This window comes from Mandrillus leucophaeus, unplaced genomic scaffold (assembly GCF_000951045.1).
Source record: "Mandrillus leucophaeus isolate KB7577 unplaced genomic scaffold, Mleu.le_1.0 Scaffold568, whole genome shotgun sequence".
NCBI lineage: Eukaryota > Metazoa > Chordata > Mammalia > Primates > Cercopithecidae > Mandrillus > Mandrillus leucophaeus.
This window is the reverse complement of record NW_012106119.1, coordinates 479,815-490,521: the sequence shown is the minus strand read 5'-3', so window position 1 is coordinate 490,521 and position 10,707 is coordinate 479,815. Positions and strand designations below refer to the sequence as shown.

The 10,707-nt window shown below is 36.2% G+C and overlaps 1 protein-coding gene and 1 pseudogene across 1 annotated transcript in view; both read right to left on the bottom strand.

Annotated features, from left to right (window-relative positions):
- The window catches only part of CLEC6A (C-type lectin domain family 6, member A), a 22,459-nt gene extending 12,024 nt beyond the window's left edge, over nucleotides 1-10,435 (bottom strand). The window contains exons 1-4 of the mRNA XM_011998327.1: nucleotides 10,219-10,435; nucleotides 8,381-8,470; nucleotides 6,358-6,459; nucleotides 1,690-1,835 (exon numbers count right to left, since the gene is read on the bottom strand). Coding sequence (XP_011853717.1) covers nucleotides 1,690-1,835; nucleotides 6,358-6,459; nucleotides 8,381-8,470; nucleotides 10,219-10,249 — 369 coding nt within the window. The 5' untranslated portion in view covers nucleotides 10,250-10,435. The remainder of the gene's footprint in view (nucleotides 1-1,689; nucleotides 1,836-6,357; nucleotides 6,460-8,380; nucleotides 8,471-10,218) is intronic.
- Nucleotides 4,833-5,437, bottom strand: LOC105552611 (annotated as a pseudogene).
- Nucleotides 10,436-10,707: the final 272 nt, after the last annotated feature.

The window sequence follows — 10,707 nt, the reverse complement described above, 5'->3', positions numbered from 1 at the left end:
AAAACTGTAAAACTCCAGGAAGAAAACATGAGCAAAAAGATTCATGACATTGAAATTGGCAATGTATTGGATATGAAACCAAAATCATGGGGAGCAAAAGCAAGAAAACAGACAAATGGAACTCCATCAAACTAAAAACTTCTGCAAAGCAAAGGAAACAATCAATTAATGAAAAGACAGCGTATGGAATAAAAGAAAATACTTGCAAATCATATATCTGGTAAGGGGTTAATATCAAGAATATATAAAGAACACCTCCATCTCAACAACAATAAAACAAATAACCCAGTTAAAAAGTGGGCCAAGGACTTGAATAGACATTTCTCCAAAGAAGATATACACATTGTCAACAGTACATTTTAAAAGTTGCCAGCCGGGTGCAGTGGCTCATGCCTGTAATCCCAGCACTTTGGGAGGCCAAGGAGGGTGGATCATGAGGTCAGGAGTTCAAGACCAGTCTGGCCAAGACGGTGAAACCCCGTCTTTAATAAAAATACAAAAATTAGCCAGGCATGGTGGTGGGCACCTGTAATCCCAGTTACTCGGGAGGTTGAGACAGAGAATTGCTTGAACCCAAGAGGCAGAAGTTGCAGTGAGCCAAGATTGCGCCACTGCACTCCAGCCTGGGCAACAGAGCGAGACTCTGTCTCAAAAAAAAAAAAAAAAAGTTGCTCAACATCACTAATTGTTAAAGGAATACAAATCAAAATCACAATGAGATATTACTTCACGTCCATTAGGATTGCTACTATTCAAAAAACAAAACAGAAAAGAACAAGTGTTCATCAGAATGTGAAGTGAGACCCTTGGGTACTCTTGCGGGTGATGTTAAATGGCACAGTCATCATGAAAATGGTATGAAGGTTCCTCAAAAAATTAAAAATAGAACTAACATGTGATCCAGCAATCCCACTTGTGGGTATTTATCCAAAGAATTGAAAGCAGGAACTCTAAAAGATTATTTGCACATCCACATTCATTGCAGAATTATTCACAATAGCCACAAAGTGGAAGCAACCTAAATGACAACTGACAAGTAAATGAATGGAAATGTGGCATCTTATGTGTTCTCACCACAGAAAAGGAGAAAAAGAAGGCTAAATATATGAGGTAATAGATATATTAATTCGCTTGACTGTGGTAACCATTTCATAATAAATTTGTATATCAAATCACAGTGTACACCTTAAATATATGCTACTTTTGGTGGTCAGTCACACTCCAATAAACCTGGAAAATAAGAAATCAAATAAGACAAAGAAGCAAAAAACAAGTGTGAGAGACACATACAATGGAATGTTATTCAGCCCTAAAGTGAAAGAAAGTCCTGTCTTATATGAGAACATGGATGAATCTTGAGGATATTATACTAAATGAAATAGATTATTCAAAAAATGACAGATACTATATAATTTCACTTGTATACAGTATTTAAAATAGTCTAACTCATAGAAACAGAAAGTAGAGGAGTGATTGCCAGGGCTTTCAGGGATGGGGAAATGCATAGTTGTTGTTCAATGGGTGGGGAGTTGCGGTTTTGCAAGATGGAAAATTTCTAGAAATCTGGTGCCCAGTAATGTGAAAATAGTAAATGCTACTGAACTGTACACTTAAAAATGGTTATGACAGTAAATTTTGCGTTATGTGTTTTTTTCTACAATTAGATAATTTTTTAAGTGGAAACAGTACCTGCTCTGCTTCTGTGTTGAACACAACCAAATGTGCTCCCATCTCAACACAGTTCTGCTCACTCTTAGACCAAACGTTCTTTTCACCGGAAATGAAGTAGCAGCTGGAATCAAATGACTTCCAAGAAGCTGGGCAACATCCCCAGGCTATTTTTGTGTTACATGAAAAAAAAGAGTGAGTGAAAGATGTGATAAATAAGATTAAGGATCTGTGGTTGCTTTGTAGAGACAGTCTCTTAATTCATGCTTTTACTGTTTCCTGAATTATATAATTTGAGGCCCTAGAATTGATTTCAAATAAATATCCTTTAACATTAAGTCCTCAATATTTACTAAAGTTTACCTGCAGGATTTGTCTCCATTTTCTTTTTTGCAAAAAAAAAAAAAAAGTCATTATTGAGTTTTGTTTTTCATGTCCCTTGTACATTATAAGCACCAAGTCCTCTTAGAATTTTGAATGACTAACACGGACGAACCTAGAAACCCAGTTCTGCTCAGTAATCTTGGGCAAGCCACAAAGCCTTGGGTTTTCAAAATGATAACTATTCACAGGTTGGTTATGAGAATTAGAATTATGCCTCATTAGAATTCTGGCTCCCGCATTTATCATGTATGTCTTCGAGCAAATTCATAACCTTCCTGAGCCTCAGTTATTGCATCTCTAAAATGGAAATAATAATAGTGCCAACCTCACAGGGGTATTTAATCACATAATATGTATAAAGCATTTTAAAAGATGCTTAACATAGAATAATTGCTCAATAAATGTTACCTATTACTAATTTTCACACAGTATTAAATGCTTAAGAATCTTAAACAATTAGCAGTTCTCTCCCCTTACAAGTACCAGTTTGTCACTCTTCTAGGATTAAAAAAATCCATAGTTAGACATATATAAATCCACTGATATATTTTGATTATACTTATAATCAATATGATTTTGATTACATATAATTTAAACAAATATATATGTATGCTTAAATAGTAAATTGTTTAGATTTGTTTGGTTTTGAAATTTTAAACAGCAATTATGATATATGTGATCTTCTTGGGCTTATTTTTTTGTTTTGTATTGCTAATATTCATCTATGTTATTACATATAGTTCTATTTTATTCATTTTTTACATTATTATATCATTACATATTAAGTGATTAAAAACCAAAAAGCTTATTCTTCCTTTTATAATATTATACAATGAATAAAATAGATTAACCATATCTATATTATTTGCATATTGGCTGCTTTTAGAAATATACCTTAATTGTGCATTCCGCTCATTATTAATGATTGCTTTAATATGTCTCAAAGTGTGTATTAACATATGATTTGAATTTTGAAAGTCAAATTTGACTGACTTTGCCAATTGAGCTATATACGCCAAACTTTTTTTATAAGTTGAACATGTGAAATTGCCAGCTCCAAGGCCAACAAAAAATATTGTCAGCTGTGATCAGTAAAAGCATCTGTCAACAAGGTATACTAACATTAAATTAATAATATTTTATTTTCTCAATTTATGCTGAGAATAATGAGCTGATCAAGTCACTTTGCAAGTGTAGAAAGTAACAGATGTAAATCACAATCATTTGATAAGCCTTTTTAGAACACTTTTGGTATACTTTTGAGAAAGTAAATAACTACTGACTGAGAAATAACAAATCTTTTGCAAAATTATTCTGTGATATTTCTTATTCTTTACTTTCTATAACATTGGGAGTAACCTGATCAAATTCTCAGTTTACAAACCATTATAAATAATTTTTGACAATAGATCACTATATCATCTTAAGCAGACAATGCTGAAAGAATATCAAAAATTGAGTGACATTCAAACAAAGCCTTTTTCATTCTTATCTACTGACTTAGGTGAGCAAGATTTTTTAGTTAATGTCATTAAAGTGGAAAATAGGAGCTGAATTGGTGTTGAATATGTTAGCAATAATATTATAATTACATTTGATAGCATTTTTTCAAAGTTCCACTCATCTCATTAAGATTTAGACTTCCAATAGTTTTACTTAATTATTGATGATTTATCAAAATCTATCATAACTTTGTGATGTTTTGACATCATGTCCTGATAATAATTATGATAGTAAATCAATCCAGAACACATTTTATAACACACGAAGCCTAATGGTCCACAGGAAATTGAAATATTAGGCATGTTTATCTACATATTTTGGCAGATGAGAAAAGTATCATGTAAATTTTAGTTCAAGGAGATAGAAGAATGATGTAAAACATCCAACTGTTAAATAATATATGTTTAGTTTTGTTTTAATGGATGATGGGGGTTAGCACTTTGTAATAGTATTTACACACAAGTAAATACATTTTAAGAGAGAAATAACAGTTTTGTTTTTTAAAGTCAGTATTTACAATGTTCCAGAAATTAAAGCTTTTGCTTCCATAGCATGATGAAAATTCTGATGTCAAATTAAACTGTATCGGAGGGTACATACATTTTCAGAATCCTTTTTGGGGATTGACAAGCAAAACAGTTAAAAGAAAACTGGCCTAGGCAGAGTGCAGGGGGATTGAGGGAACTCTAGCTCTTCCTATGCAGCTGAACGTCTCCACACTCTGACTGCAACTGAGTGGGAAACAAACTGAACAAGATACAGTGTGGATTTAAGTCATTTTTTAACTTTAATCAAAATGGAAATTTTGTGTATGGACTTTTATTTTTATTTTTCATTGTCATGATGATTTGAAAGAATGTTGTTAAAATTGGAGCATTTTTATTTACTGACATGGTATTATACAAAATAATTGTATTTTATCACATAAGATTTTCTGTAACTTTAAGTAGTTGTATTGAACAGCTTGACTGGTCATTTACATTGGATATACTTAGGGGGCAAATTAACAGTCTCTTATGCCAGATGGATATGGAGTTAATTTAATTAATATCCATCTCTGTCCCATTTCAGGGCATTCGGAAGGCAAAAGCTAAGTGCCCATTGTTGCTTCCAGGAAAATATTCATTCAAATGTTACTTGTTGAAGCAGTGTTCCACATAGGTAGGAAGAAGACTATGCACTTCACTTCTCTTTCCCTTTTTCTTTTCTTTTCTTTTTTTTTTTTTTTTTTTGACTGTCCTAAATTTCTTATTAGGTATGAATTTTACACACTTTACTTATATTAGCAGTAACGGTGGAGCTGGAGAGTATTGCGCATTCTCCAAGCTGCCTGATGAGAACCACCAATAGTGTGGTGGAATTTCTGGCCCCTTCCATGGCCACGGCTCTTTCAACCTGTGGATGTCAGGCCACACATCTCCCTGTGCTTGTGGACTGGTTTGGTGTCAGGATTTCTTCTGATAGCTTTATAGAATGAATCAATGAGGATAACCCCCAAAAATTTTTATGTGGAATCTTCACCAAGGCAGTAAGAACTCAGGACTCTTAGAGACCCCCAGGGGTGTCCAGCTCGCTCCTCTGCAACAGACTGAAGCCTTGGAGCAAAATTTGGCTGGTTAACACCATGATAGACAGGCTTGCTGTAAGCTGCACCCTTAGGAACTGGGTGTTTTTGGCCACCACGGCGAACACGAATCCTATATAAGTAACCTTGGTTGACCTTATAGCCCAGTCGGCCCACTTTATCAGTCCAGGTGGGGTGGGGAGCACTGTGGAGAGCAGAGAGCTGGCGGTACTGCCCGTAGCAGACCCTCAGAAGCAAGCTCATGACATCAGACTGCTTCTTTTTCCATAGCTCGTGGATGTACTTGTATGCACCCATCTTGACTTACCTGATGGCTGCTGCCAGACGGAAAGGCTCTTACCCTTTTCCATGAAACTGACTGATATGGTTTGGTTCTGTGTCCCCACCCAAATCTCACCTCGAATTGTACTCCCATAATTCCCACGTGCTGTGGGAGGGACCGTGTGGGAGATAATTGAATCGTGGGCGTAGTTTCCCCCATACTGTTCTCGTGTTAGTGAATAAGTCTCACAAGATCTGATGGTTTGATAAGAGGAAACCCATTTCACTTGGCTCTCGTTCTTCTCTTGTGTGCTGCCATGTGAGACATGACTTTCACCTTCCACCATGATTGTGAGGTCTCCCTAGCCACATGGAACTGTGAGTCCAATAAAACTCTTTTTTTTATAAATTGCCCAGTCTCGGGTATGTCTTTATCAGCAGCATGAAAACTGACTAATACACCAACCATAATCCTAAATTCAACTCCGCCAACTCTCCACATATGAAGTTAACAACAGTATATTTTGGACAGGCATCAATCTCATCCTGAACCAATTTGACCAGGAATAATGCTAGTATTTGGGATGGAGATGGGTAGTATTAATTGGAAACCTTAAATATTGAAAAAAATATTGTATGCATTTGATGGAGGGTGAGAGGAATGTAAAAACTGTAAGAATTGTTATGAATAATTTCCAGGGTTGGCCTGAGCAAATTACATGCATGTAGGTTTATAATATTTACCAAGCTCAAGAAGTGTGAAGAAGGAATTGTTTTAGGGGCATGTCTAGAGCCTGACATGAACATGTATGTTTAGAGAAATTATGAAAATATCCGAGCAGAGACTTTCATGAAACATACACACACAAATGCACAATAGAATAACCAATCTTGAGCTCAACCCTGTTCTCTCCCTGAGAAAAAAGAAAGTCTATGTAAGCATTTTAAAGCTTTACCTGTCACTTTTGTCCCTTCACTGAAGCAGGTGAGACTTGAATGATATGAATGTAGTTCAGACAGCGTTTTGCCAGTTTCGTCATATGTAAAACGGTAAGTTACTAGGAAGGAAGAAGAAGGATTAGCGTCCATCTATAATTTTGCTCTAAAGCCTTGAGCTCTATATCTGTACAGTGCTGGCTTACCTCTGACCCCCACCACTCTTTCTCTATGCAAGCCCAATAAAAACCATGCCAAATTATTATTTGCTTGTATTCATTTATCTTACTTTTTTTAAAATATATATCCCCCATTTAATTTTTTGGTCTTTTCACCACTAGAATTTAGGCTCCATACTCTTGAACAGAGATTCTGCCTGTTTCCCGCAACAATTAATCACAAACACAACTTAAAGGTTTCAAAACAGCTCATATATCCCATAAATATATACACCTACTATATACCCACAATTTTAAAATAATAATTTAAAAATATTTTATTATAAAAAAAGGAGGAAGTCTGAAGGTGAAAACTGATCTTTTTTAAATCACAAACACCTAAAAGGGTAACTGTCACAAAGTCATCAATAAATATTTATTGACTCACTGGATATCTGCTTCTCCTTAGCCTTAATAACCTTGATGCAAGCACACAGGTTATTTTGATGTTTTGTAAATAATTCTAGCTGCAGGTAGCCACACATCAACAGACGGGCTAAGTAACAACCAAGGGGAAATTTTAAACATTTATAAAAATATTTTTAATGTCTCAAATGAACATTAACTTTTATGTTAATGTTCATTTTCAGCAAGACCTTTTACCTCTCAGGATCTGATCTGATTCTTCACTCATTTCTTTTTTGTCCTTCTATAACTAAAGCTCAATACAGTCAAATCTTTCTGCCCTGCTCTTAGTTCATGTTTTGAGATCCTGAATTTGTGTTTCTTTTTATGAAATATCTATTCTTAAACCCCTTCTCTCTTGCACTTGATTCTGAAAAGTAAAACAGATTCTAACTTTGGTGATAATTACTTGTATTTTACTAAATATTGTGAGATTTATTTAAAACTCTGAGGGAGCTACATCTATGACCTGATTGACAGGGGAAGTCACTTTCATTCCCTCCCAGACTATTCAACAACTATTTTTTTTTTTTTTTTTTTTTTTTGAGTCTCGCTCTGTTCCCCTGGCTGGAGGGCAGTGGCACAATCACGGCTCACTGCAAGCTCCTCCTCCCGGGTTCCCGCCATTCTCCTGCCTCAGCCTCCCGAGGAGCTGGGACTACAGGCGCCCGCAACCGCGCCCGGCTAATTTTTTGTGTTTTTAGTGAGACGGGGTTTCACCGTGTTAGCCAGGATGGTCTCGATCTCCTGACCTTGTGATCCGCCCGCCTCGGCCTCCCAAAGTGCTGCGATTACAGGCGTGAGCCACCGCGCCCGGCTGCTCAACAACTATATTTAATCACTTTATCAATGAGTAGAAATCCAAATTGTGAATCAGAGAGGAAAAAGGTCTTTAAGACTTCTCACACAATGAACTTGAGACATGTATTTGGAGGCAAGCAGAACAGAGAAGAAATATTGTATTCTCTTTATCTCCATCATTTCATTTGAATACTTTTTCCTCGCACATTGGAAAGGTTCTGTACATGAATCAAAGAATCTAATACAGAATATCACAATTATGACAGCAATTAGAGTTGCACTCCCAATACAAGACTTTTGTGACTAAGGAACACATGATTACCAGTGAATCCAGTCCTGAAAGATGGTGCCTTAGATGATGGCTACAATGAACAACATGGATATATGAGGCCATGATTCAGAAAATGCTCATAAAACCAGGTAAACTAAATCCACAAGAATTCAGTTTTCAAAAGATAGAAGAAGAACAACAAAGGGAAAAGGAGAAATCAAGGAAAATGTGACATTCCAAGTAAGAATTGATGTATTAATGGGGCAGAGGAGAATATATCCTAGGAAACGTGTATGGAATATTCAAGGGAAAAGAAGCAAAGAAAATGCACCTCAGTACAGAACTTACCCACACAGCTCACAATGAAGCAAGCACTGAGGAGTGCAATGGAAATCCCAGCCACAGACCAGAGTTTCAGGGACCACCAACCTCTTTTCTCTGTCCAATCAGGAAGACAACAAACACAGTTACCAGGGGGCCGGGGAGCCAAAATTCCCAGGAAGTTTACAGCAATGAACAAACTAGATGAAGAACCTCAGAGCAGTTAAAAATCTAAAGCAAGAAGAGAGCTTACAAACTCCCTCAGAACAAATAACCAGGTAGTAGCTCTGTGGCCCCAAAGAATACAGGTAAAACATATGCTCAACCAACTGGAATTTCCATATCTTTATTCTTTCCTCTTAACTATTACATGTTTCATTGATTTCCTTTCTCAAAACATCACTTTTGTCTCCCATTTCTCATATCCCTGTATTGATATTTGGTTTCTTCAGTATATCCAAGAGATATCTGCACTCCCATGTTTATTGCAGCACTATTCACAGTAGCCAACATATGAAATCAACCTAAGTGTCTATCAACAAATGAATGGATAAAGAAAATGTAGTATAATATATACAATGGCATATTATTGCCCCATAAAAAAGAATAAAATCCTACCATTTGCAACAACATATGTGGAGCCAGAGGACATCATGTTAAGTGAAATGAGCCAGGCACAGAAAGGCAAATATTGCATGTTCTGACTCCTATGTGGGAGCTAAAAAAATTGATCTCATGGAGGTAGTGAATAGAATGGTGGCTACCAGAGGCCAGGAAGGTTAATGGGGAAGAGAAGATAGAGAAGGGTTGCTTCATGCCTACAAAAATACAATTAGCTAGAAGAAATAAAATCTAGTGTCCCTTAGCACAGTAGGACAACTGTAGTTAACATTTTTTTTTTTTTTTTTTGACGTGGAGTCTCACTCTATCACCCACACTGGAGCATAATGAGGCAATCTTGGCTCACTGCAACCTCCACCTCCCAGGTTCAAGTGATTCTCCTGCCTCAGCCTCCTGAGTGGCTAGAATTACAGGCACATGCCACCATGCCCAGCTTATTTTTGTCTTTTTAGTGGAGATGGGATTTCATTATGTTGGCCAGGCTGGTCTCGAACTCCTGACCTCAAGTGATCCACCCACCTCAGCCTCCCAAAGTGCTGAGATTACAGGTGTGAGCCACTGAGCCTAGCCCAACAATCATTTATTGTATATTTCAAAATAGCTAGAAGAGTAGATTTGGAATGTTCCAAACACAAAGAAATGATAAATATTTGAAGTGATGGATAATCTAATTTTCCAGACTTTATCATTACGCATCATATTCTTATATCAAAATATCACATGGAGCCCATTAATATGCACAACTATTTTGTATCCGTTAAAAAAAAATTTTAAACATTATTGATGGACATGCAAAGGGTTGAAGCTAAAGTCAAATTTTCATGCATTAAAAATGGGAAGCTTTTCTCTTACAAAAAAATTAGAAAAGCAAGTACAAAAACAAACTCAGGGTAATTGGAAAGAATACTGCTGCCTGGATTTCAAGATTAGTCAAAAGACTTTCAAGAGCAGATATCTAATAATCAATTATTTCCCTGATTACCTTCTATCATGTAAATCTTTTCTGTCTCCCTAAACTTTCAATAAAATCTGATACAAACCTCCCCAAAAAATTTGCTTTCTTATTCTTTCAATTGCTTGTGGTTCTGGCTCTGAAGAATGACTCTTTCTTTCAAATTCCTTTCAGTCTACTATATTGGTCCAATCACTAGCTCTTCAATCTGTTCTTTGTCTACTTCTTCTCTCTGGGTGATCTTATTTCATCATACACTTCCACTTTCCTCTGAAACAGAGGAAATACTCACCTGTACTTTGAGGTTGCAGCCCTTGCATCATTATGCAGGCTCCCTGTGTTGAGAAGGTCCAGGAACCTTTTGTATCTCTCGCCCAGAAGATGCTGCCCAGAGACCCAGCTTCATTTAAAAAAGGTAGAGCTCAGGGACAAACTGCTACACACTCTCGTAGGACTAAGAGACTTCTAACATTAAGTGTACCTCAAAAGAAGAAGTCAGAGTTACAACTAAAGTTTCCAGTGATTTTGAAACATGGGGTTAAAAAAAAAAAAAAGAGGAATTGAGAAACATTGAAAACCACTCATGAGAACTTTGACAAGAATACTTAGATCATTTCTTCAGTTCCTAATATAAAATTTCTCTGTCTGATTCCTATTCATTCTAGCATGCAAAATAGAAAATTTTGTATCTCCTACAAGAAATCCATTTAGAGACCTTGGTTAAATTAAGTGCTCCCTAACTAAACTTTACATTGGTTACTTATTTTATGCAAGCCTTGAT